General features: G+C 40.5%; 1 protein-coding gene across 3 annotated transcripts in view; it reads right to left on the reverse strand.

The window, feature by feature from the left end:
- The window catches only part of LOC131195627 (copine-5), a 173,915-nt gene that overhangs the window by 104,834 nt on the left and 42,254 nt on the right, over positions 1-26,827 (reverse strand). For all 3 annotated transcript variants that reach the window (XR_009154499.1, XM_058177701.1, XM_058177704.1), the window contains exons 3-4: positions 23,862-23,908; positions 4,411-4,514 (exon numbers count right to left, since the gene is read on the reverse strand). Coding sequence is in view for 2 of the 3 variants with exons in the window: in XM_058177701.1 (XP_058033684.1) it covers positions 4,411-4,514; positions 23,862-23,908 (151 nt within the window). In the remaining variant the exon portion in view is untranslated. The remainder of the gene's footprint in view (positions 1-4,410; positions 4,515-23,861; positions 23,909-26,827) is intronic.

Raw genomic sequence — 26,827 nt, forward strand, 5'->3', positions numbered from 1 at the left:
AATCTTTGGCCTATAACAGGGGTCTGCAACCTGAAACATTCAAAGAGCCATTTGGACTCGTTTCCCACAGAAAAGAAAACACCGGGAGCCACAAAACCCTCCCTGTGCCTCACTATTTCTTGAGCGGCCACAAAACTAGCCTATGTAGATGAATTAAACCTTCTGTTTTCTTCTGAAACTTTTCTTTTCTTGAATTTATCCATGGTTGGCCTACCAGGGGTTGAAAAGCTCAATAAATCACGTGCTAGCGGGTGTCGCACATTGGCAGTTGTGACGCATATTTTGAATGACAGGGAGCTGCAGGTGAAAGAGCCACATGCGGCTCCAGAGCCACAGGTTGCTGACCCCTGGTAGGTTACAAGCAGTGGTGGGATTCAAGTAATTCAACAACCGGTTCTCTGCCCTAATGGTTTCTTCCAATCACCAGTTTGCCAAACTGCTCAGAAAGTTAACAACCGGTTCTCCCGAAGTGGTGCGAACTGGCTGAATCCCACCACTGGTTACAAGGTACACAACCTTTGGGACCTCATCTGGAACAATCTGATTTCATTAAAGGATGCCAAGCAACAGACAATATTCAATAATTGGTGGATGTAATTGATACACAATATTGGATTGGATGACATTTGTTTCATTGAATGCCAGGAAAGTTTTTGATATTATATGGTCCTTGACTTACAACCATTTAGTGACCGTTCAAAGTTTCAACAGCACTGATAAAAGTGTCTTATGGCCTTTTTCCCACTTATGACCATTGCAGGATCCTCATGGTCACATGATCAAAATTTGGATGCTTGGTAACTGGTTCATATTTATGACAGATACAGTGTCCCGGGGTCATGCGATCAACTTTTTTGACCCTCTGACAAGTAAAGTCAATGGGGAAGCCAGATTCACTTAACAACTATGTTACTAATTTAACCACTTCAGTGATTCACTTAACAACTGTGGCAAGAAAGGTCGTAACAACAACAAAACTCACTTAACAACTATCTTGCTTAGCAACAGAAATTTTGGGCTCAGTTGTAGTAGTAAATTGAGAGCTACCTGTATTTGGTTTTCTCTTCAAATTTTAAAAATTGGAGTAAAGTGTGGTTCTCTAGCCTAGGGGTCTGCAAACAGCTATCGAAGTGCTGTCCCGGTGTTTGGAAGCCGTACGGGTCTGGATGGGGAGAAACAGGCTCAAGCTCAAGACAGAGTGGCTGTGGATGCCGGCATCCCGGTACAGTCAGCTGAGTCCACGGCTGACTGTTGGGAGCGAGTCATTGGCCCCAATGGAGAGGGTGCGCAACTTGGGCGTTCTCCTGGATGAACGGCTGTCTTTTGAAGACCACCTGACGGCCGTCTCCAGGAGAGCTTTCCACCAGGTTCGCCTGGTGCGCCAGTTGCGCCCCTTTCTAGACCGGGATGCCTTGTGCACAGTCACTCACGCCCTTGTGACGTCTCGTCTGGATTACTGCAATGCTCTCTACATGGGGCTCCCTTGAAGGGCATCCGGAGGCTTCAGTTAGTCCAGAATGCAGCTGCTGGTGATAGAGGGAGCCCTCGTGGCTCCCGCGTGACACCTATCCCGCGCAGGCTGCACTGGCTACCTGTGGCCTTCCGGTGCGCTTCAAGGTGTTGGTGAACGCCTTTAAAGCGCTCCATGGCATAGGGCCGGGCTATTTACGGGACCGCCTGCTGCTACCGAATACCTCTCACCGACCCGTGCGCCTCACAGAGAGGGACTCTCAGGGTGCCGTCGGTGCGACAGTGTCGTCTGGCGATGCCCAGGAAGGGCCTTCTGTGGGGCTCCGCCTCTGGAACGAACTCCCCAGGACTCCGTCAACTTCGGACCTCCGAACCTTTCGTCGCGAGCTTAAAACTCACTTATTCATCTGCGCTGGACTGGGTTAGTTTTAAATTTATGGGTTTTAATGGGTTTTATCTTAAATTTTAATCTTGGCCAATTTAATAAGTTTTTAATTGTATTTTAATCGTATTTATATTGTATTATTGTGTATTTTTTATCTGGCTGTGAACCGTCCTGAGTCCTTCGGGAGAAGGGCGGTATAAAAATTTAAATAAATAAATAATAAATAAATAAATAAATAAATAAATAAATAAATAAATCTTGGCTCTTTTAAGACTTGTGGACTTCAACTCCCAGAGTTCCTCAGCCAGCTTTCTGGCTGAGGAACTCTGGGAGTTGAAGTCCACAAGTCTTAAAAGAGTCAAGTTTGCAGACCCCTGTTCTAGCCCATTACAAGGGTTATCATAACTGGAATTATTTCTTCATCTATTAGAATACTATGAGTAATTCATCAAGAGTGTTAATACATTACAGTACTTTAATACTTTTACTTTACTTTTACTTTTATTTAATGTGATGTTGGCAGTATTGACCTGTACATAAATATCTAAAAATATTTCAGGTATCAGATTAGTGGAAATGGAACTCTGTGAAAGAAAGATCTGCATCGGGAATGAATAACAAACTCTTAAGGGAGAAGGAAAAAAAATCACTTAGAACTAAGAAAGAAGAAAAGTGTGAGAAAGAAACTCAAAAGAACTCTGTCTTGATTTTGCTTTGTATAAAATGAGGCCGAAAAAAAATCTTTGGAAGGTTTTCAATATTTTATTATGCTACCCTAAACAATAAAGAGCATTCCTGTGCCCCTTGTTTTTTCACCTTGCCAACCCTGAAGGGATGACAAATATAAATTATTATTACATGCTGATGATACTGTATTCTTTACTGATAATTACCAATGTTCTGAACCAATATTTATGGATCCCACTTATAGTACAATACTTTGGTAAACATTTGCAAGTTGCTTCATTAATTAGGAGAGATCTAATATACCGTTTACTGGTTCTAAGGTTGCAATGAATATTTGAAAAAATATAGCTTCATATTTTCTATGAATTCATTTACATATCTTGGAATAATTATTCCTAGATTCCTTTGTTGAACTAGGTTAATAGTTCCTAGTTGCTTATCTCAGATATAAACAAATAGTGTAAAATCTCCAGGGGAAGAGATAAATGTCAATAAAAAAGTAAGTCCAAAGTTGATGTATATTATTTGAGGGAATGCTATATTAATATTTGTAACGGGTTTTAACCAGACTGATAAGATACTGAAAAACTTTCATGGTATTTTCAGACTTGTAGATTTTCTATATTAGAATTACTTTTCTCTGAATATGGAGATTTTAATTTGTCAATTTTCAATTATACCACTGGACATATATTGTGACCTATATTGCTTTTCAAATTCAACTGATTATCTCAAAAATTATTTTGGGAACAATTAGAAAGCTACTATATTGCCTTCTTATATTTGGCCAACATTTTGATTTGTGTTTTAATTGGTTTTCTCACATTAAAAGTTTCAAGATTTGTATATTGGGAAAGAAATTCAAATTTAATCCAACTCTCATGAGAAATTGACATTATGGGAAAATCTAAACTGAAGATTGCTGATAAATAATTATTATGGAAATTATGGACCAAAAGGTTACTGTTAAAAATTTCTTCAAAATCTTTGGCAAAAAATACATCCCATTTTGGATTATCTAAGACTGTTTGATGACTGCTTATTTGATTAAAATGTATTTTAAAGGTATACTAGGTCTGAAGAAATAGTTGTTTCTGAAGTTCCTAAACTACTGATATTATTACAAATGTTCTCAAAGTTGCTAAACCTATAATTAATTTATTTATAACTAAACTGATGTATTAAGATAAATATGGGGTCATTTGGAGATAATTTATACGAATGAGTTGGAACATTCTGTTTTAAGAAATCAATGGGCTAGTATTTTATTGATTGTAAAATCAGTATGCAATCATTTGTTAATAAAACAGCAGAATATTTCCTATGTCTAGTAGAGGACCCAAAGGATGTCTGGCATGATGCAAGGGGAGCACCTCAAGAAAGTTAAGACACCTAAATCTGCTCTATTTTACACTGATACTATATAAGTTCAATGTCAGCGTAAAATAGACCCAATGTAAGTGTCTTAACATGCTGCCCTTGCATTATGCAGATGTTGAAACATAATCCTATACTAATGTTATTAGTATGATATTGGGGAAAATATTAGTATGATATTGGGGGAAAAATAAAGATAAAATTTTTGAATGTAATGTATTGAATTCACAAGTTTTGGAACCTACTGAAAAGTGAAAACTCTGCCTTTACTGCTGCCTTTGAGTTCAGAATAAAAAGACCCCCTTTGGATCTCATCTCACATCGCTATTTTTTTTTTCAGTGCATCCCCTATTAAGACAAAGAACTTGCATATTCTTCACAGAATCTCACCAATTACAGGATACAGCCAAACTCAGATGTCTTGTGGGTGCACAATGGTATTCCCTTCTCACACTCACAGTCTTTAGAAGACCAAGAAATAGGTCACTCACAGATCAAAGCGCAAATTCTGCTTCTCTTCAAAAAAGTAATCGAGGATGAACTTCCGCACAAAGTCGGGGTTCAAGGTGTTGTCAATGACTTCAGTCCTGCCAAACTGAAAAGGGAAAGGGAACCAAATGAGTGTGACAAGTACAGCAGCATTATAACCATTAGCAAGTAGACTTGAAAAGAAACTATTTTTATCACACTCCAAACCGATTCTGGGATGAAGGCTAGGCTGGATACATTTAAATAAGAGGTAGCATTAAATATCTTTGTTTTATGTTTCTTACAAGCGTCTTCTAGGCTTAAGAGCAGGAAATAATTCTTTCATCTCTTAGTCTCCAGAATGAGTAACTTTTAGATGTGCTGACTTCAACTTCTAGCATGCTGAGAAATAGCCACACTGGCTGGGGAGATGCTTCTTTCAGAGATCTGATAACTTACAGACAGTTCAGAAATTGGGTTGAGTGCCATGGTTTGCCTAGTTCTGCTTCAGGACAAAGATTATAGTCTTGGCTGGTGAAAACAAATGACACCAACAGAAGAGAAGAAAGAGGGTGCATGGAGGATTCATTAAGTTTCCCTCCTTCCTTATCAAAAATTGTTTCCTTGAACGGCATATGGTACTTTTGCATTTTACATGCGATGGTCAAGATTTAGTTATTAAAGCTGGATGTTCTAGCACTGCTGTTTCTAGTTATGCAGCACTGCAGATAATACACATGAAGGCAGAAACAGGTAAAATATGCATCAATTAGCTCAGGAAAGAAATGAAACACAACAAAGCAAAACAAGAAACAGTATTTAATCAATTGAGTTTCAGCCAAATTATTGTTTTTATAGTATTTCAATTATCAAAAATCTGTGCCACCTCCAGCATGTCAGAATTTCCAAGCTGGGCAGCCAAAGTTGTTTGATTTGTTTCCAAAAAGCAAGAACTCTGCCAAGCCAACAGGCACATTTGGAAGAAATGCTCCACATTTAGGTGCAAGCTAGAGACATTACAGCAAGTGACGCACACAGAAAGCAGCACACAGTTATATAGGCACAGCTGGGGGCACAGGGCAAAATATAATAGTGAAATCAGCAAAGGGGAGGAGAAAAAATTAACTTGCGAAGACAAAAGCTTGTTGCATCAAGAACTGCTAATTTCCTCTTTGCATCACAAGAACTAGTAGTCGCCTTGAGACAAAGCTAGCCTAGTGAGAATATCTGAAGGCTACATGACTAAGTCTCCAAGTGCTTCAATTAGTCAGATATTAATTAGAACCATCATTCCTCAGGGGGTCATACAACAAAGGGGTGAATTGTCAGAACCTCCATCTAACATGTTCTGGAAGTAGAGGAATTTCAAGCATGTATACCAAATGGCAGCAGAGATTTTCAAGACCAAGACAGAACGGAACAAATCCAGATACCTAAGATGACAGGAAATGAAATTGCCTTCCCAAAAAAGGAGAATTTCTAGGTTTCTTTAAAAGGCAAAGAAAAGTTAGGTAAAAATACTGAAACCAGAGCTTTAAAATATCTGTTTGTCTATACAAATTTCATGCTAAATTGCCATCTTTCCTCTTGCTTTCTGTGATGAATTGTAATGCCGGAAGCAAAAGAAAAATAAAAGGTTGATTAAGCTTTTGATGAGTATTTGCCACACAGAGGAGCTCAGAATTTTGAATCCTCAAGCCAGCCATTTTTTCCCAAGGGAAAAAGTCCACAAATGGGAGCAAGAAAATGGGGATACCAGCTTTAAACTGAAGACATCTAAAAAGCCTTAAAAGAAAGTACTGCAGATGAAATAACGAGAAAGTACTCTAGAAAACTGAGCAAAGAGCAAATAGTAATCATTTAAAAACATTCAGGACAGAACTTAAGCTGTAACTACCGTATGTGAATGAAAAGACAGCCTCTAATTCTGCTATTAAGCCCAATGTGTCCATCAGTTTGCAGTCACCTGAATATGTTTCAGGATGAACCAAATGCTTATACAGAAAGGAAGAGAATATTCACTCACGAATGAGGGCAAATATACCAGTGGTGGGATTCAGCCAGTTCGCACCACTTCGGGAGAACTGAAAGTTGTTAACTTTCTGAGCAGTTTGGTGAACTGGTTGTTGGAAGAAATCATTAGGGCAGAGAACCGTTTGTTAAATTATTTGAATCTCACCACTGAAATATACGTGTCCCAGGATAATGTTACAGGATCCAATTTGGATCACCAGGACCAGAGGCTTAGTTTTCTGAGCTTTCGGACTCATGCTGGAGCCCACCCTCAGGGAATTTCTCTCTCACTGGAATGTGAGAGGAAAACATTCTGGTGGGAGAGAAGCTCTCTGAGGATGGGTTCTGTTGTGACTCGTACTCCCTCCTTTCCTCAGCCAGGCCCCTCCCGTCTCCAACCAGGCCTGTTATCAGACTCCGAGTCTGATAATGAAGATGAACGGCCTGTCATGACTCCAGCCCCTGGCCCTGGCCCCATGCCCAGAGACGATTCAAGGAGTGAAAGGAGAAGCCCAATAAATCTCACTCATACAGCGTGTGTTCCTTTGGCTCAGCCTTCAGAGCAGGAAGCCAGCCAGGTGGTGGAATTACCCAGGCCTATTCCCTCTGACCCCTCCCTTTCCCAGACGCTGACAGCAGATCCAGCTGAAGATAATTCAATGTGGGTGGACCCTCACTTCCGGAGATCTGAGAGGCAACGCCAGCAGAAGGAAAGGTGGGGCAGGCCTGGATAAATGCTGAGGCATGGAGCCACACCCCACTGCCTATATAAAGGACCTGCTTTTGGCATTCCAACTGTCAAGGTTCCAGAAAAACCTCTTCTGCATAAAAAAAACTCAGAAGCCATTGTCTTTAGAAGCCAGAGTTCTTTACTAGCATGAGGAAACTGGCACACGATGAGTGAAATTCCAAAACTGAACTTCCGGATTCTTTTCCCAGTTATACAAACCCCAAGAGTCCCACCCCCCTAACCCCTTTGCTGGTCACATGGTCCCACGTTCTCCCAGTTCATTCGAATATCTTCTCGCCACTCCTCCTGCAGATGTGAACACCATCCGACCTTGACCGCTTGAAGAATGTTACCATACCCCTCAACCCCCCTTCTTCCCCTCAGGGGAAAAATGTGGCAGTGTCTGGAACCCTAAAATCTAGTATGGTTTCCAGGCCTGACAGGTGTCCCCCCTTGGAAAAGAAGCTATATCCTAGGAAAGAAAACAAAGAATTAATAAAGAAGAGTGTCAGTGGTCCACACTTCCCTTCTACCCCCCTCTCCCCCCTCCAAGAGGTTTTTTAGATTTGTCAGGGAAAGTGTTGTGAAATTGTTTAATCAAATTGTCCGCATTTACTTTCCAACTTTTGACCCAAGTAGATTCAGATAATGGATATCCCTTCCAGTGGACTAAATATTGTAATTGACCTCTGTATAGTCTAGAGTCAAGGATTTTCTTGATTTCATAGTGGGTTTCACCTTGGATTATCAAGGGTGGTGGGGGAGCAGCAGGTTGAAGTCTCAGACCAGATTGTCTAGCAGGTTTTAATAAACTGGTATGGAATACCGGGTGTATTTTCCCCAACATTCGAGGGAGCTTGAGTTGGACGGTAACGGGATTAATAATTTTTACAATGGGGAAAGGACCCAAAAATTTTGGACCGAATTTTCTGCTGGGTATTCTCAACCTCAGATACTTAGTAGATAAAAAGACTTTATCTCCAATGCAAAAAGGGAGTTGAAGGGAACGGTGTTTGTCAGCTTGGGCTTTGTAATTCCGAGCTGTCACAGCTAAGGCCTTTTTTGTATTTTCCCAACCTTTTTTCAACGAATTCATCCAGTCCGTTAGGGAAACGGAAGTGGGGGGTTGCACAGGGAGTTCAGGCATTGGAACGAAGTCCATGCCGGTGGTTATTTGAAAAGGGGTTAACCCCGTGCTGCTGTGTACAGCATTATTATATGCAACCTCTGCAAATGGTAACAAATCTGACCAGTTTTCTTGTTGGTAATTTACATAACATCGTATGTATTTGTTCCACCATCGAGTTCAATTTTTCAGCCGCTCCATTGGTCTCCGGATGGAACCCAGAACTAAGTCCTTGAGATGACCCAATGGACCGTAGGAACTCCTCCAGAACTTGGCTGTGAATTGAACACCCTGTCGGATATTATCCTTTAGGAACTCCATGCAGTCTGTAGATGTGTTTGACGAAGAGCTTTGCTAATTTTCTCGCCGATGGCAATCCGCTGCACACAGTGAAGTGGGCCTGTTTAGAGAACAAGTCCACTACGGTCCATATTACCGTATTACCCCCACTAGGTGGGAGTTCAACAATAAAATCCATGGCAATCTCTTCCCAGGGTCTGGTGTGTTCGGCTATGGGTTGTAGGAGTCCAGGGGGTTTCCCTGGTCTGGACTTCATGGTGGCGCAGGTAGCACAGCTCCGGACATAGTCTTCGACATCTGATTTCATTTTTGGCCACCAGAATTGTCTTCTAGCCAAGTGGAGAGTCTTTAAAAATCCAAAGTGACCTCCTAGGCGAGAGTCGTGGCTTCTCTGTAGTATAGGCAGCCGCATAGTGACGGGTACATAAATCTTGGTTCCCTTCCAGGGTATTCCATCCCTTAAGGTGAGGTCTGGCACGTTTTCTTTAAACCAAGCATCGTCGGTGAGTGCTGATTTTAATTCCGGTAGTAGTTTATTTGGTGGGATGTTAGTACTACAGCGTGATCGTGGTCAAGTAAGTGCTTGGCTGGCCGGTTCGCTATCGGGAATCATCGCATGTATTACCTCTTCGCGTTGGCTGTCAAATTGTGGTTTCCTAGGTAGGGCGTCAGCCAGTAGATTTTGGTCGCCGGGGATGTATTTGAGGGTGAAATGGAACTGTTTGAAAAACTGAGCCCATCGAACTTGTTTGGGAGAAAGTTTTCGAGGGGTTTTTACGTATTCGAGGTTTTTGTGGTCCGTCCACACCTCGAATGGTTCCTTTCCCCCTTCAAGGAAGTGTCTCCAGGAGAGGAGTGCCCACCGCACTGCAAAGGCTACTTTTTCCCAAACTGCCCATCTGCATTCAGTGTCCGTCAGTTTTTAGACACGTATGCGCAGGGCATAAGATTGTTGTCGGCATTCCGTTGTAATAAGACAGCGGCTACTGCTACATCACTTGCATCAGCTTGGACCACAAAAGGTTTATTTGGATCCGGGTGTTGAAGAATTGGTTCCATCGAGAATAGGCGTTTCAGGTGTTCAAAGGAACGTTGGCAGTCCATTGTCCAAGGTAGGGGTTGGTTAGGTTTGGGTTTGGCGGGTAATGGCCCAGTTTTTAGCAATTCTGTTAATGGTAGAGCTACTTCTGCGAAAGAAGGAATGAATTTGCGGTAAAAATTTGCGAATCCCAAGAAACTTTGAAGTTGTTTACGTGTGCGTGGCGGTTGCCAATCCAACACCGCTTTTACTTTTCCTGGGTCCATTTCGATACCTTTGTTTGATATCCGGTAACCTAGGTAGTCTAGGGATTCCTTATGGAATTCGCATTTGGAAAGTTTGACATATAGCTTGGCCGCTAGGAGCTTTTTAAGGACTTGTCTGACCAATTTGATGTGTTCTTCGATATTGTTTGTGTAGATAAGAATATCATCTAAGTAGACAAGAACCCCATTGTAGAGATGGGGGTGCAGGGTTTCATTAATTAGTTGCATAAAAACAGCTGGAGCCCCTTGGAGGCCAAAAGGCATGACACGGTATTGGAAACTGCCCAAGGGGCAGTTGAAAGCCGTTTTCCATTCATCACCTTCCTTGATGCGGACCCGGGAAATGTTTTCTCCCGAACGACAGCTTACCCATGAATCGGAGTCTTTGGGCCGTGCACCAAGCTGACAAGCAGGCTCTTACCACTTCGGGTTTTTGAGTCATATCTTCCGACGGGAAGTAGGTGATTTCAACTAAGTCCTCAGATTCCAACTTCTGTGCCACTTCCACGCTTTCAGCTTGCTGCCCTTCCATCTTCGCTGGGTCTTTGCACCGCTGTGGAGGTTGCGGAGGCTGGGGCCCAGCACCCCCCTAACGGGCCCCCTCTGAGCGGAGGAGAGGGTACCGTTAAGCAAAAGAAAGTTATGAGTTTTGGAATAATGTCAAGGTTCCAGAAAAACCTCTTCTGCATAAAAAAAACTCAGAAGCCATTGTCTTTCAGAGTTCTTTACTAGCATGAGGAAACTGGCACACGATGAGTGAAATTCCAAAACTGAACTTCCGGATTCTTTTCCCAGTTATACAAACCCCAAGAGTCCCACCCCCCTGACCCCTTTGATGGTCACATGGTCCCACGTTCTCCCAGTTCATTCGAATATCTTCTCGCCACTCCTCCTGCAGATGTGAACACCATCCGACCTTGACCGCTTGAAGAATGTTACCATACCCCTCAACCCCCCTTCTTCCCGTCAGGGGAAAAATGTGGCAGCATCTGGAACCCTAAAATCTAGTATGGTTTCCAGGCCTGACACCAACCTTGAGTCAAGCAACGTCTTCTCTAGTTTGCTGATACCGGACCTATCGCTGAAGTCACAACTTGGACTCCTGCCTGCCCTGATAAACCTTGAAGGAACTTGGCAAGCTGCAGAGGCTTCGTTGCCAAGTTTGTTACGGACTTCCTTGACTCGATCGTCGGAGTGGGGGTGGGACATGATAGGTTCCAGCACAAGTCTGAAAGCTCAGAACAGTAATCCTCTGGTCCCAATGATCAAATTAGATCCTGCAGAATATTTATTGTTAAAGAACACAAGATAAAAACCTGATACTGCCTAACATTGCTTAGATGTAGTACTTTTATAAACGATGTCGCTGAAGAATGAGAAGTCTTGTGTTCAAATCACCTTTAGCTGTGGTTACTGAGTTATGTTGGGTTGATATGTATTAGCCCAGTCCAGGGGGTGGCAATCTTAAACACTCAAAGAGCCACAAAGATCCTAACCGGAAGCCCCTGTTCAATTCTGGAACCGACCAGAAGTCCAGTTCCCCCATCATAGTATCCTCCTAGCATGGCGTCCTTTTTCCTCTGCTGACCGGAAATCCGGTTTCCCCACCATAATCTCCTCCTAGCATGGCGTCCTTTTTCCTCTGCTGACCGGAAATCCGGTTTCCCCACCATAATCTCCTCCTAGCACGGCGTCCTTTTTCCTCTGCTGACTGGAAATCGGTTTCCCCACCATAGAGTCTCCTTCTAGCGCGGCATCCTTTTTCCTCTGCTGACTGGAAATCGGTTTCCCACCATAATCTCCTCCTAGCACGGCCCTTTTTCCTCTGCTGACTGGAAATCGGTTTCCCACCATAGAGTCTCCTTCTAGCTGCATCCTTTTTCCTCTGCTGACTGGAAATCGGTTTCCCACCATAATCTCCTCCTAGCACGGCCCTTTTTCCTCTACCTGTCTTAACGAAATCAATTGTGTAGCCGACTAGCAACAGGGAACTGCAGCAGAGGGATGAAAGAGGCACAAAGATCCTAACCGGAAGCCCCTGTTCAATTCTGGAACCGACCAGAAGTCCAGTTCCCCCGTCATAGTATCCTCCTAGCATGGCGTCCTTTTTCCTCTGCTGACCGGAAATCCGGTTTCCCCACCATAATCTCCTCCTAGCACGGCGTCCTTTTTCCTCTGCTGACTGGAAATCGGTTTCCCCACCATAGAGTCTCCTTCTAGCGCGGCATCCTTTTTCCTCTACCTGTCTTAACCGAAATCAATTGTGTAGCCGACTAGCAACAGGGAACTGCAGCAGAGGGATGAAAGAGCCACATGCGGCTCCAGAGCTGCGGGTTGCTGACCCTTGGCTCAGTCTTTCAGCTTTGATGTAGTGGGGAGAAACTGGAGGCAGGACTTGTAATATTGATTTCTTTAAGGAAAGGTAGGATATAAAATGTAGCAAAATAAAAATAAACTGAGTAAAGACTTTATGCCCCCTCTGGATTCTAGTAGTTCTGACAATGCCAGCAAGGAAAAGAATTGGGGACTGGCATTTAAGATAATTTGCAGCTGGAGGGCAAACAGTGTTTCCAAGAACAGCTGGTTCATGAACCAAAGTGCTCCTGGGACAATGAATTAGTCAAATAAAGCCAGAATGTCAAAAACAATCATATAGTCCTACAACATTGTACTAAATACTAAACTAGAGCAATATGTGCAAATTTGTGAAATAAGAGGCAGACAAATAGTTCAAAATTAACTGTGCTAGCAAAGCATTTTGGTCCTTATTCCATCATATTCCAGCACAGGCTAGAATCCTCTCTACTTTACTTGTATAATTTATGCTGGCAGATGCCCCAGTAATAAGAGTACAGCAGCACTTATCTTTTATGACCATTTAAAGAGCAAAGGAGAGGAAGTAAAATCAATGGGAACAAGAGCAAGATATAAATTTGTGTTAAGAAAATATACCAGGCATGCTATTGACACATGTGGGCTGGATTATTTATTATGTGCTGTAGAAAATGTCATCCTGTCAAATTTCCTTCCAAAAAGAAAAAGAAAAAGAAATTGCCTGCGTGTTGTGGAATGAACTTTCCTGCTATGCCCAGAAACAGATTGCAATACAGAGCTGAAAATATAACATGATACCAACTTCTTTGATTCTCCTTCACCTGATTTGTGCATTTTAAAAAATGTTCGCGGATATGTTTGTCCTTTATATAAGATGTCTGTTTAACTTCACCTTCAAGAAAGCATATGGGCCCCAACTTTGTTCCATTACTTTTTTTAAAGAAAATAAATATTAGACATGGCTGCTTGTTTCAAATTTGTATCCATTTGCTCACAAAAAAGGATGGGAGGTAAAACAGAGATAAAAGTTTCTATGAAGGCAAACAAAAAGGAATGGCAGGTAGAATTCTGATACCATTTTGAAATTGGGCAAACCCTGCTCTGCACGGCTTTCAAAAATTCCAAATGTGTTGAAAATCCCAGTTTTCAAAAATTCCAAATGTGCCCACTAGCTTCAAATAGTTAGGGGACTTGTCCTAAAGAAACAAGAGCTACAAGTTAGGAGTTACCAGTAGGTAGTGAAAAAAATTCCTTTAGAATGATATTCTTTAAGCTGGTATTTCTCAGATTTGTTAATTTTTAAGATTTGATTTCAACTTCTACAATTCCCCAGTGAGTTGAAGAGTTGAAGTCCATCCATTTTAAAATTGCCATGTTTGAGAATAGCTCAAGAATACCTGAATAGCATTTTGTTGCGGATGGTGGGTTAAAAACAACTTTCTGACATTATTATAAATTTAACCCTAACCCTAATAAGACTGAAAGAGAGGTTGATATTCCAATATGTGAACATGAGACAGCTAATAATAGGGAGGGAGATCCCTTTCTTTTTAGTGCTTTGGAACAATTTTTCCAGATAGGTATATTTACTAGGATTATTCTTTTTTTTAAAGTTCTTTTGTGTAATTCAGGCAATTTAAGCCTTCATGTTTTAAAGGGTATATATATATATTTAATATTGTGATTGTTATGAGCTTTGATTTTTATTGTATTTCATATAGCTTTTGATTTTTTTCTAAAATAGTTTTTATTAAATAGATTTTACATATATAAGTACTTTCAAAAAAAGGTGTAAATGTGAAAGAGAAAAAGAAAAAGAAATTGCCTGCGTGTTGTGGAATGAACTTTCCTGCTATGCCCAGAAACAGATTGCAATACAGAGCTGAAAATATAACATGATACCAACTTCTTTGATTCTCCTTCACCTGATTTGTGCATTTTAAAAAATGTTCGCGGATATGTTTGTCCTTTATATAAGATGTCTGTTTAACTTCACCTTCAAGAAAGCATATAGGCCCCAACTTTGTTCCATTACTTTTTTTAAAGAAAATAAATATTAGACATGGCTGCTTGTTTCAAATTTGTATCCATTTGCTCACAAAAAAGGATGGGAGGTAAAACAGAGATAAAAGTTTCTATGAAGGCAAACAAAAAGGAATGGCAGGTAGAATTCTGATACCATTTTGAAATTGGGCAAACCCTGCCCTGCACGGCTTTCAAAAATTCCAAATGTGTTGAAAATCCCAGTTTTCAAAAATTCCAAATGTGCCCACTAGCTTCAGATAGTTAGGGGACTTGTCCTAAAGAAACAAGAGCTACAAGTTAGGAGTTACCAGTAGGTAGTGAAAAAAATTCCTTTAGAATGATATTCTTTAAGCTGGTATTTCTCAGATTTGTTAATTTTTAAGATGTGATTTCAACTTCTACAATTCCCCAGTGAGTTGAAGAGTTGAAGTCCATCCATTTTAAAATTGCCATGTTTGAGAATAGCTCAAGAATACCTGAATAGCATTTTGTTGTGGATGGTGGGTTAAAAACAACTTTCTGACATTATTATAAATTTAACCCTAACCCTAATAAGACTGAAAGAGAGGTTGATATTCCAATATGTGAACATGAGACAGCTAATAATAGGGAGGGAGATCCCTTTCTTTTTAGTGTTTTGGAACAATTTTTCCAGATAGGTATATTTACTAGGATTATTCTTTTTTTTAAAGTTCTTTTGTGTAATTCAGGCAATTTAAGCCTTCATGTTTTAAAGGGTATATATATATTTAATATTGTGATTGTTATGAGCTTTGATTTTTATTGTTATTCATATAGCTTTTGATTTTTTTCTAAAATAGTTTTTATTAAATAGATTTTACATATATAAGTACTTTCAAAAAAAGGTGTAAATGTGAAAGAGAAAAAGAAAAGAAAGGTAAAAAAGAGGGTGTTGAACATGCTGTAATAAAGTAGTTCAAAACTGATACACATGTGACTCCTGAGATGGGAGAGTGGCTCCAATAGATTCCAACAGATCCCAAGAACATTATCAGAGTAATCTGTCTTTCTTGCGTTTTCCTTCACCATTTTGTTTATCAAAGAATCCATGTTTATTTATTCAAAATATTTACTCTTTGTTGATTGAAGAAGTAGCTAAACACAATATATAATTAAAACTAATTTCCATAGAGTTGGTGTGCTTGCCATGCAGAAATGCTGAACTTCATTACAGTAACTGAGTCACTTTCAGTATGCATCTGTTAGCAGGAAAACACAGAGCTTAAAATAATAGTAATAATATGGGATGTTTTTAGCAAATTCCCCATAGGATCATGCTGCTATGGGCTGAACATCTGTTAGTTTTGGGAAGGCAGAGACACTGTATGTTGGTCTGAGGCCGATTTCTGCAGTTTTAAGCTCAATGCTACTGGGCATCCTATTTGGGGCAGGTGATTGGATCTAATCTTGAACTCCAACATGCTTCATTACCCAGTTACAATTTCTATGACTGCAGTGAAAATAAATACACCCTTGAGTCAAGTTTAATTCCTGATGACTTCACAGATCTAACCATGTATTTTTCTTAGCAACAATGGTTTTCTACTGCCAATGCTTTTTCCATAGATTTGTGGGAGAAGGGTGCCTCCTCTATTTTGCCTACGGATCAGGGGTGAAATCCAGCAGGTTCTGACCGGTTTTGGAGAACCCATAGTGGAAATTTTGAGTAGTTCGGAGAACCGGCAATTACCATCTCTGGCTGGCACCAGAGTGGGGTGGGAATGGAGATTTTGCAATATCCTTTCCCCAGGTGTGGGATGGGAATGTAGATTTTGCAGTATGCTTCCCCTGCCACACCCACCAAGCCACACCATGCCCACCAAGCCATGCCCACAGAACCGGTAGTAAAAAAAAACTGGATTTCGCCACTGCTACGGATCAATTTTGCCTAGGGTTCCCAGGTGATTTCCTTTCGGAGTCCTAATAGGCTTGACCCTCTTTAGTTCCTGAGCAGAGACTAAGTTGGCCAAGTGCTGCTATCTGTGGAGGAAAACGAAGTAAACTGAATCCCCTCAGAGGGTTAATATTTGAAGCTTCTTACTTCTTCTTCAAAAAAGGTTATCCTGTCAGTTTGGCATTCAGTTTCCACCAAACATCCTATTCTATTAAGATGAGAAGAGATGAATTGAGATTATCTGTGACTTCTATAAATGCCATTGACAGAGCCTCAGAATTGTCCTCAGACTGAACTTTTTCATATCTACAAGCTGCCATGTATCTAGTTACTCATATTATAATGTATAAGCCAGTCTTGGCCAAGATGAATCCTCCAGATGATTAGAACCAGAAGTCTCTGCCGATCTGATCAATGAAATTCAGGAATTGTGGGAACTGTAGAGATAACCAGATCTCGGAAGACTTTGACAAATTTTTACCCCATTGGCATTGTAGCCTAAGCTTAGCAAGAGTAAAGAACCAAGCACTAAATGAAAATTTAAGGAAGTAGTAAAACATGATCCCTTAAACACAAATCTCCCCCTCTCTTCACCAAAGTATTTTCCAGAATCTTTCCAGGGAAGGAAAGGCTTAAATTTCCCACATCACAATTGCTTTGACAGTCCCTCCTACCCACCAACTGCTATTTGCAATTTTAAAAATATCCACCTTCAATACAAACACATTTCGTTTAACTCTTATTAAGAGGTAACAAATGATCATCTGGGTTCAGTTCATACGAGGGAAGGACTCTTCCCCCTCTTTGACTTTATATGAAAAACAAGTACAGATATTCTTCACTCTTCTAATAATGGAGATATTTATGTTTAGCCATCTGGTTAGGCTAAGAGCAAAATTTGCTGCCAACAATCATGCCTACCATCTAAGGCAGTTTTCTATTACTTCTATACCACATGCCCACAATGCCAAGAATTGCCTTTGATTTGAGGCATTCCCCCATCCTTGTACTAAACATGTTAGCTTCATAATTCCAATCTCATAGACATTAATACCACCACAACCACAATCTCTCTCCCTTTTTCCATATATGTGTATATGTATGTGTATATGTATGTATACACATACACACACACACACACACACACACACACAATATTTCATCTAGCCCAAATCCTACCATTAGGTTGGAAACCAAGGCCAATGAAAGATTTCTTTCCTCCCAAATATTCCAGATATCAAATGAGTGTAATATCTCAGGCATCCCCTGGCACAGGGGTGAAATCCAGCAGGTTCTGAGAGGTTCTGGAGAACTGATAGTGGATATTTTGAGCAGTTCGGAGAACTGGTAGCGGAAATTTTGAGTAGTTCAGAGAACCGGCAAATACCACCTCTGCCTGGCCCCAGAGTGGGGTGGGAATGGAGATTTTGCAATATCCTTCCCCAGGAGTGAGGAGGGAATGGAGATTTTGCAGTATCCTTCCCCTGGAGTGGGGTGGGAATGGAGATTTTGCAGTATCCTTCCCACCAAGCCATGCCCATCAAGCCAGGCCCACCAAGCCACACCACGCCCACAGAACAGGTAGTAAAAAAATTTGGATTTCACCACTGCCCTGACACCTTAAACATCAACTGGCTTCTTTCTATGTTTCAGAACAGTGTTTCTCAAGCTTAGCATCTTTTGTTGTGGAATTCTGTGAGCTGAAATCCACACATCTTAAAGTTGATAAGGCTGAAAAACACTGATCTATAGTGGAGCACTTCTGAACTACTGCAGTGGCAAATAAATTGTTCTGAATGTCTGCTTATAACTGGGGGCTGTAATTAAGCCAGGGGCATCTATTCAGGTACTGAGCAAGCTCAGTTTCTTAGTTCATTCTCCTTGTCCATGGTGGTTTACTGCCTTTTCATTTTTTTCTTCGGGCTTTTTTAAGCCTTTCTCTGTTGGGAAGTGAGTTGCTGGGGACTGACAAAGAATAGCAATATACACAGATTAGCTATATAGCAGTTGGGAAGGGAAAAATAAGGACATAATAAGCCTCAAATGTTATCTTCAAATATGAAGCAATACTTTAGGGAACTATGTCTGTGATGAGTTATAATATTAATAACCATTTCATTTTAGTAATCTATGTCTGCAGCAGAGAAATGCAAAAAGCCATAAAACATTCAGAGAAGCAGCAGATGAGTTGTTCGGTGTTGTGTGGGGGAAGGCTGCATTTAATAATTAAAGTTAACTTTATACCAATGGAAGTTTGTATTGCAACAGCAGCGTAAAATGGACTAAATTCTCAACTTAGGAAAATGATGGCAATTCAGCTTTGTAGTATATGAATCAAAAGGAATAAATTTGACTCTAAGAGAAATAACAAGAGAGGATGCCTGATAGGTGATGCCTAACTTTCAGCTAATTTTGCCCACTTGGAGAATCAAGTGATAAAAACTTTTCGGGATCATGTCACTTCAGAGAACAAGCTTGAATATTTCATTTCTAATTTCATTCTCATTCAAAAAATGGATACTTTGGAGGAAAAGTTAACTCATCTCTCTCTCTCTCTCTCTCTCTCTCTCTCTCTCTCTCTCTCTCTCTCTCTCTCTCTCTCTCTCTTTCTTTCTTTCTTTCTTTCTTTCTTTCTTTCTGTCTCTCTTTCATTTACACTATTTTCTATTTGAATAGGGGACTCTACTCTTACAGTTTTCCAGTGGGACAGTCTAGGAGAAGTTTCAGGACTAGAAAGAGATGTATTAATGGGAGAAAAGGGGTGAGGGGTAGAAAGGAAAGGAAACATATCTATGCAAATATGTTTCAAGTCATGATTTGATTAGTGCAGAATCAAATAACACATAATTCAGGAAATCCAGAACATATTCAGATACAGGGCAGTGCATATTGAATTTTTATCTATGACTAATATGGGAAAAAATACAGCACTTGATTTTGGTTGTCCTAAGCACAGCAATGAAAGAACAAACACAGAGCAATTGGAGAGAGACAGTACCTTGGCTCTAGGAAAGAGAAAGGATCCCAGAAGGCAATTTCCACTGGGAAATTGCCCACCTTAATATTCCAGAGGAAATGCAGCAAACTGATCTTAAGCCAACAGTTCATTAATTCAGCTGCTCAATCCAGCAGTGTTGATGAGATACCTGATTTCAGCTACAGAGATTTTGTATTCTGTATCTTATCTCAACCCCCTTATACTTCTATTTCAAAAGGGCCGGTTTAGCTCACGCTGGTAAAAGCCTGTTATTAAGAACACAGTAGCCTGCAATTACTGCAGGTTCGAGCCCGGCCCAAGGTTGACTCAGCCTTCCATCCTTTATAAGGTAGGTAAAATGAGGACCCAGATTGTTGGGGGGGCAATAAGTTGACTTTGTAAAAATATACAAATAGAATGAGACTATTGCCTTATACACTGTAAGCCGCCCTGAGTCTTCGGAGAAGGGCGGGGTATAAATGTAAACAAAAAAAAAAAAGAAGGGAACTTGCTGAACTCATCCAAGTTCACATTTGCAGTGAAATCTGAACCAGGGACTTCTGGTTAAATACCATGTACTTTTGCTCTCCGTTGCTACTTTAAATCTCAGTAAAAAAAGTAGCCAGTGATATGGTCCAATGATTACACAGATTGTGACACCAATTTTGAGAGACAATTGTCAGTTGGGGAAAAATGCTGGATGACTAACATACCGCCAACAGCTATAAAGATTCTTTTGGGACTTAGGAATTTGATAATGATAAGGAAATACACACATGCTCATTCTTTGATTACAACTGTTCGCTCCAAATTCTCTAAAGAAGCCTTTTCTAACCAGATGCACTTTGTATGTGTTATATTAGTTCCAACCACTCCTAGTCAATAATGACTAAGGATGGTGGCAGCTATAGTCAAAAACATTTACAATACTTCAAGCCTGGAAAAGCCATAGCAATTGATCTGAAACATTCACCATAAGGCCCATCCAACAGTGAGTTTGCTGTTGAAATTTAGCTTAATAAAATGTGAGAATCCAAAGATAAACACGGGACACATAGCCTCCATACGGGTTATTGTCCAGATGCAAAAGGAACATATGAGTGAAAATTGCTGTTAAAAGTTCTAAAGAAATGGCAAATTCTTTTGAACTGGGTAAATGACAGACTAGAGATACTTCCATATTCTGTTGTGGTCCACCAGCAGCCTGCAGACCTGGCAATGGAGTCTGACAGTGAGGAGCCTGGGGAGGACAATGGGCCAGTCCTGGAGTCAGGGAAAGGCCCAGATGAGGGCTCTGCATCAGAGGCAGAGATGGGGCCAGGGCCATCTGGAAGTGATGTGTGGACTCCGGAGACTCCAGAGGTGGACAGCAGAGAGGCAGACAAACAGGAGGAGCCTGTTCCTAGTGCACGCATGCGAAGAGCTGCCAGAAGGCAAGAGCAGCTGAAGAAAAAAGGACAACTCGGGAGTAAGGCCAGAAGATGATTGGCCACTCCCATAAGGCTTAAAAGAGCAGCAATGAGCCGTTGGGTTCTTTGTAGGAAAGCAACATTGATTTCCATGCTTCTTGTCAGCGTCTCTTGAACTTTGTAGGGTTTTTGCCAAGAAAAGCCTTTGGCAGGTTGCCAATGACATCAAAGGTTAGTGATAAGGCCGACGGACTGGTTATTAAGAATTTTGTTTTGGACAAAGCTGAGAATGAATTAATTCTCAGCTGTTTTAATAAAATAAGTTTGTTGAGGACTGAATTGTGTTTAGTAATCACTACTTGGACCTTGGTCACAACATATTCTAAGAAGCAAGTTTGCCAAAAATGAGGGACTCCAGGTGCATTGCCTTTACTGGCTGAGAATTCTGGGATCCAAAATCTTTAGAAAAGCAACATTACAGAGCCTGACCTGATCGGTTGCTTTGCCAACTGTGATGTAGTTGCTAAGCCAGCCTTAAGTGCTTATAGAAAAATCATGGGCCCTTTTTCTTCTGCAGAAAGAATGGAATTGCTCCTGAGAAACAAATAACAAAACCTCAGTGGTGCTGTTTCCAAATAGTTAATTTCATAGAACAGAGAGATTCTCTCCTTACTGGAAGTCTTTATGGAAAGCACTCAGGGGAGTGCAACAGTCACGTAACTGAGCGAAACAGAGAGAGACTTCAACATTATTGGAATGGGATGGTGGGCTGGGAGAGCACCATCTGCTCTTTTTCATATTGTGGCAACATCACACAAATTCCCTTCTTGCTCTTCTACAAAAAGTAACTACATTGGCAATCAGCAAAATTATTGAGGCCTCTCCCGTCCCGTTGTAAAATGGGATAGAAAATCCACTGCTTATAACAGCCATTACATAGAACTGCATGCTTCCAAGAATGCATGGTTCATAAACTTGTGTTGAATAAAACATACTCATCAGAAGAGTATTGTATGAATCTAAAAATAGCTTAAATTACTAATCAAATAAGTCTATGTGAACCAGCTTTTAAGTGCAGATCAGGCATTCAATGTGGAGCGATGTCACTTCCCTTCCTCTACCTTGAACGGAGAAGCAGTATTTTATTTGTTTATTCTGTTGGAATAGAATTCTATTCTATTTATTCTTTTTACCCCGGCTTGCCCACAGAGCTTGCAGGTTAGGCAAGTTCAGGATATCAATTTCAAGTACAAGTACAAAACAATAAAATAACCACAATATTCACTAAAGCAAGTTTAGTCCTTAGATAAAGAGGAAAAGTAGTGGAAAACTAGTTAGGCTCTTCCCCCAATGCAACATTGCAGGCATATCCCTGCTAAACATCTTGCTAAACTGCACTAAAGCCTCCTGCAAGGGCACCAAGTCACTTGGGCAGCTCAGCTGCTTATGAGCCGGAGGGAGGAAAGACCTCAGGGACCAGATATGCTCTCATCAGGAAGATTGTCTTCCACAACTTTCACAACCCTCCAGAGTCCACAACTGCTAAACTGTGCAACAGTTCATGTGTAAGTGTCCGCCTCTTGCGATGATGCCTTTGATAAGTGCCAAGAACGATTTACAGATCCAAAACTAAAATATCTACAGGTTTCTTCTTCATGATTTGAGGCGGTGGGCCAGGGGGAAACAGAAAAACCTGTGAGGAAAATCAGAAGGTTTGTAAACAGAAGGGACCCTTTAGTGCAATTTGCATTTAAGGGCAAGTACCTTTATCCTCCACGTCTTTCCCACTCTAATGTTACATGACCGAGCCAAAGAAATAAGGCATAGGATTCCCCCCAGCACCCACACAGCAGCAGTTGTGTGTGAAAATATGTAAAAGTAGGAAGAGAGGAGTAGGAGGTCTTATTTTTAAAAGCAACAAGTTTGTGTTTCAGGGAGAAGACAGGAGTGGAAACCTGCCCACCCATCTACAGCTTCTATCCCTTCTGTTTCTCATTCCAGGTTCCTTTTTCTTCTCTATTTCAATCCCAGAAATGACCCAGCAGGAAGTAAAGTTGAGAGTCTGCAGAACAACAACCCACAAAAGTTGATGGAGTTTTGCTTTCTTTTTTTCCTTTTATGCCTTAAATCCAGCCCCTTAATTCGTCTTCCCATGTGGCTGCTATGCGCTGGTTTTCAACATCCAGAGTTATTGTTCTCATGTCTCACTTTGGCCTTAACTTCTGTCCTTTCTGCATCGTATTTTCAATTCTAGCCATATTCTCTTTCACATCAATTGGATGAATTTCCATCAGCCTATGCAGTTTTATGCTAGCTACATTAATACCATAGTGCAGTGTTTCTCAACCGTGGTCATTTGAAGACGTCTAAACTTCAATTCCCAGAGATAAAGCCCAGACGTCTTCAAATAGCCAAGATTGAGAAAAACTGCCATATTGTGCTATGCTAGCACAAAGGAATGTAAAAGCAATCCAATGGACACATACTCAGAAGCTTTTTGAGTGAAGCTTTCACACCCTTCAGCGTAGGGGTGAAATGTAAAATTTGTTACTACCGGCTCTGTGGGCATGGCTTGGTGGTGGTGGGGTAATGTGACTGGGTGGGTGTGGCCAACTTTTTTTTTTTACTTTTAAAAGCATTTTTTTTACCGAAGAAGTAGAAAAACCTCTTTTACAACCTCTTTCGGCCGAAAGAGGTTGTTAAAAAAATGCTTTTAAACACATGTGATGATCAGGCAAATCAGTTGGGATCGCCAGAGGAAAAAATGCTTTTAAAGGGTTCTGACAATCCTAGCTGAGCCGCGTGATCATCAGATGCTTTTTTTTAACTTTTAAAAGCATTTTTTCGGCCGAAGAGGTTGTAAAAAAAAAAAAGCTTTTAAAAGGCTCCTCTGGCGATCCCAGCTGAGTTGCCTGGTAGCCAGAACCTTTTAAAACCATTTTCTGCTCAACTGGGGCAGAGGGGGGCAAGGATTTTTGCTACCAGTTCTCTGAACCATCCACCGCCATCGCTACCGGATCAGGCGATCATGTCCAAACCGGGAGCATTTCACCCCTGCTTCAGCAGTGCCACAACAGATGAGGCATCTCAGCCATTTTTAATCAACGAATTTTCATCAAATGCCTTTAGCCTAGTCTGATTTTCAGATGATAAAGAAGCAAGCAAGCGCGCGTGCACACATACACACACATACACACACCACCAAGGCACAAGGTAAGAATGTGACTTGCAAGAATTATAATAAGAGGCAGTAGAGCAGAATGAAATCCAGGAGATATGATCTGCTGGAGAGTTACTTTTCTGAGACACAAAATTTTCCATTAACACACAAGTTACATACCTCTCTCCACTGCTTGGTCTCTATGCCCTGAGTATACAGCACACATACTGTAAAGGGAAAAAAAACACCACAAGTTAACTAAGCCACCGACACAGAGAAAAGAATTTTGCTTTAGTGCCACACAGCACAGACTGTATTGGGCTAACTTCACAAGTTTCTGCAAGACCAAAAGCGAAACAAAATTACTGAAGCTTGATCCTCCACTGATGAAGTTGAAGGGAGGATGGGAGGACTGGATTCCTGAAAATTGTAAAGCTATGGTGCATTATTTCTTTTTCTGTCCCATTTTTTCCCTTTTAAAATATTGTTTATTGCTACCGTGTTTCCCTGAAAGTAAGACCCTGTCTTATATTTTTTTGAACCCTAAAATAAGCGCTTGGCCTTATTGCCATGCACTTAAAAGCCCGATTGGAATTATTATCAGTTGATGTCTTATTTTGGGGGAAAACAGGGTATGTACACAAAAATAGTGTCTAAACTTTTTCCATGTTGCTATTAATGAAAAGCATTTTCCTGCAAACTCAAAAAGGCAAGAATGGGGAGGATTTGAGGTTTAGGTTATAATGGAAAACTGAAATGGAAGCTAGCTGCAACAAATGCTAGAACTTGTGATTTGATCAGGTCTTAGATGCAAATCACATTTAAGAAGCACATTCTGAACTGTGTGACATCTTAAACATCCATCATATGTTTTTGTTTATTTGTGTTCGATCTTCACAATAGTCTTATGAGGTAAACCGACTGACAGAAACTGCCTAAGCAAGTATTTCAATTCAGCATCCTAACAATTCTGCTCCATCATCTCAAAAGAGTGGATCAGTTACTTTTACATCTCAGCTCCAATAATCTGAATAACATCAATTTCATGAGTATGACTGATTGCTATTGTCTTCCTACATAATGGAGTAGCACAAGAGTCATTTGCCTTAGCTTACATGAGGAAAAAGAGACATTGTTTTGGAATCAGAAGTTATATCACATTCAACTGCAAACTACCGCACGCTAAGCCTAGTTCTATACTAAAATTAGTGTCACTAGAATTCTTGTCAGAAAGAACACAAAACACTGCAGCTTAATTCCATCCAGATTCATTAGATTCACTGGGTTTACTCTGTTAAATCAAACTAGACTTGTCTTGGCAAGATGGGTAGCATAGAAGTTTAATAAACAAACATGGGAAATTTAGATTTGATCCCCAGTTCCTAAAAAAAAAACAACCACACATCTCAGTAGATGATTTGGGATTCACTGTTTTCTCTCAGTTTAAACTATATATTTTTGTGACGACTTTTTAGCTTAACCTATTTTTTGTGAAGATGATACAAAATAGAGGGGAGAAGATTCATGTTTATTCCTAGAGTTTATTCCTGAGTTCCTAGAATAAAAATAGAATATAAATAAAAGGAATAACTAAACCAAAAGCCTTTGGGTTCTGGCCTTATTTTACTGTCCATAAAGAGAAACGAAACCTCTGCCATGCTTCTTGGCTTGGACCCTCCCTACAATACAATCTTTTTCCATGCTTCCCCTTCTGTATAAGTAGCAATGAAGCAGCTGGGTTATAAAGTAGAGAAAGAGCCACAGGAGGGGTGCTCAGAAACTACCCTCTTTTCTTCTACTGAGAGGTGGATACTTCCTTCTATAAATCAAGGCCGAATCAAATGTATTCATCAAAATGACAAAAGAGACAAGAGACCCAGTGTGGTCTAGTGGTTAAGGCATGAGCCTAGACACAGGAAACTGTGAGTTCTAGTCCCAATTTAGGCAGCAAAGACAGCTGGGTGACTTTGGACCACTCATTCTCTCTTAGCCCAATTCCCTTCACAGGGTTGTTTTTATGAGGAAAAATAGGAGGACAAAGAATATTAGGCATGCCTCAAGTTATTTATACAAATAATAAAAGCAAGATAAAAAAGCAATATCACAAGATTGTACATAACATGCATTAAAAAAACCACAATTTGAATTGGGACACAGTGATGCTGTTTTCATCATCTGATCTCCTTGTGGCTACCTCTGTCAAAGTCTACTCTACTAGGTACTATGCTAAATGCAAAATCATAGCTCCTGTAGCTGTAACTCCTTCATGATTTAGCACAGAAAACCAAACAAGACTTTTAAATTACCCAGTAATGTATTTCAATAATGTATTTGGCTCACTTTCAATTGCTCCCCATTACTAAAGCATAGCAAAAAATGTAAAAATGATTAAATAGATTTTAATGAAGAGAAGCTGCCAGACAGCAAATGATGTCCCACTAAGCTTTTTCCCCCCCACCAGTTTCTGTGATCATGTCTTTTATCTGCCTAAGGATCTATACATACTAGTTGTAACCTCAGTGCTAATCAAAGGAACTAGTTAGAACGTCACAAGTTGAATCTGCAATGACATGCTACAGTGCAAAGTGCTACTGTTCAGAAATCCAGAATGTCATAACAACTTCCACATCTTTTCTAAGCTACTCCATATTATCCCACTATACTAATTACTGTACATTCTAAGACCACAAAGTTTGGCTAATCTTTACTGCAGAAGTGGGGAACTATGGCCCCTTTATGACTTGTGGACTTCAACTCCCAGAATTTCTGAACCAGCATGGCTGGGTCAGGAATTCTGGGAGTTGAAGTCCACAAGCCATACAAGGGTTCCTCACCCCTTGTATGGCATAGAACCAGGTTCTATGAGTCATCTCCCTTTCCACTATTAGGAGATACAATTTTTAAAAAATCTAACTTATTTTGGCATTTCTGCCAACTTCTCCCATATACCTAATATTATTCGCTGGCTTTCTGTTTATTCTGGCACTCAAAGTGGTTTAGGTTGAGCTTCTCCAAAACCAGTTATTTCCCGACATCATGCATAGAGATGGTGCTGTTTTGTATATATAAGAATCAGTCTAGGAGAGTTAGTTAACATATATTTGCAATCAATGCACCATTATCTCCATTCTACTGGGAGAAAGTGT

This window comes from Ahaetulla prasina, chromosome 3 (genome assembly GCF_028640845.1).
Source record: "Ahaetulla prasina isolate Xishuangbanna chromosome 3, ASM2864084v1, whole genome shotgun sequence".
NCBI classification, from domain to species: Eukaryota; Metazoa; Chordata; class Lepidosauria; order Squamata; family Colubridae; genus Ahaetulla; species Ahaetulla prasina.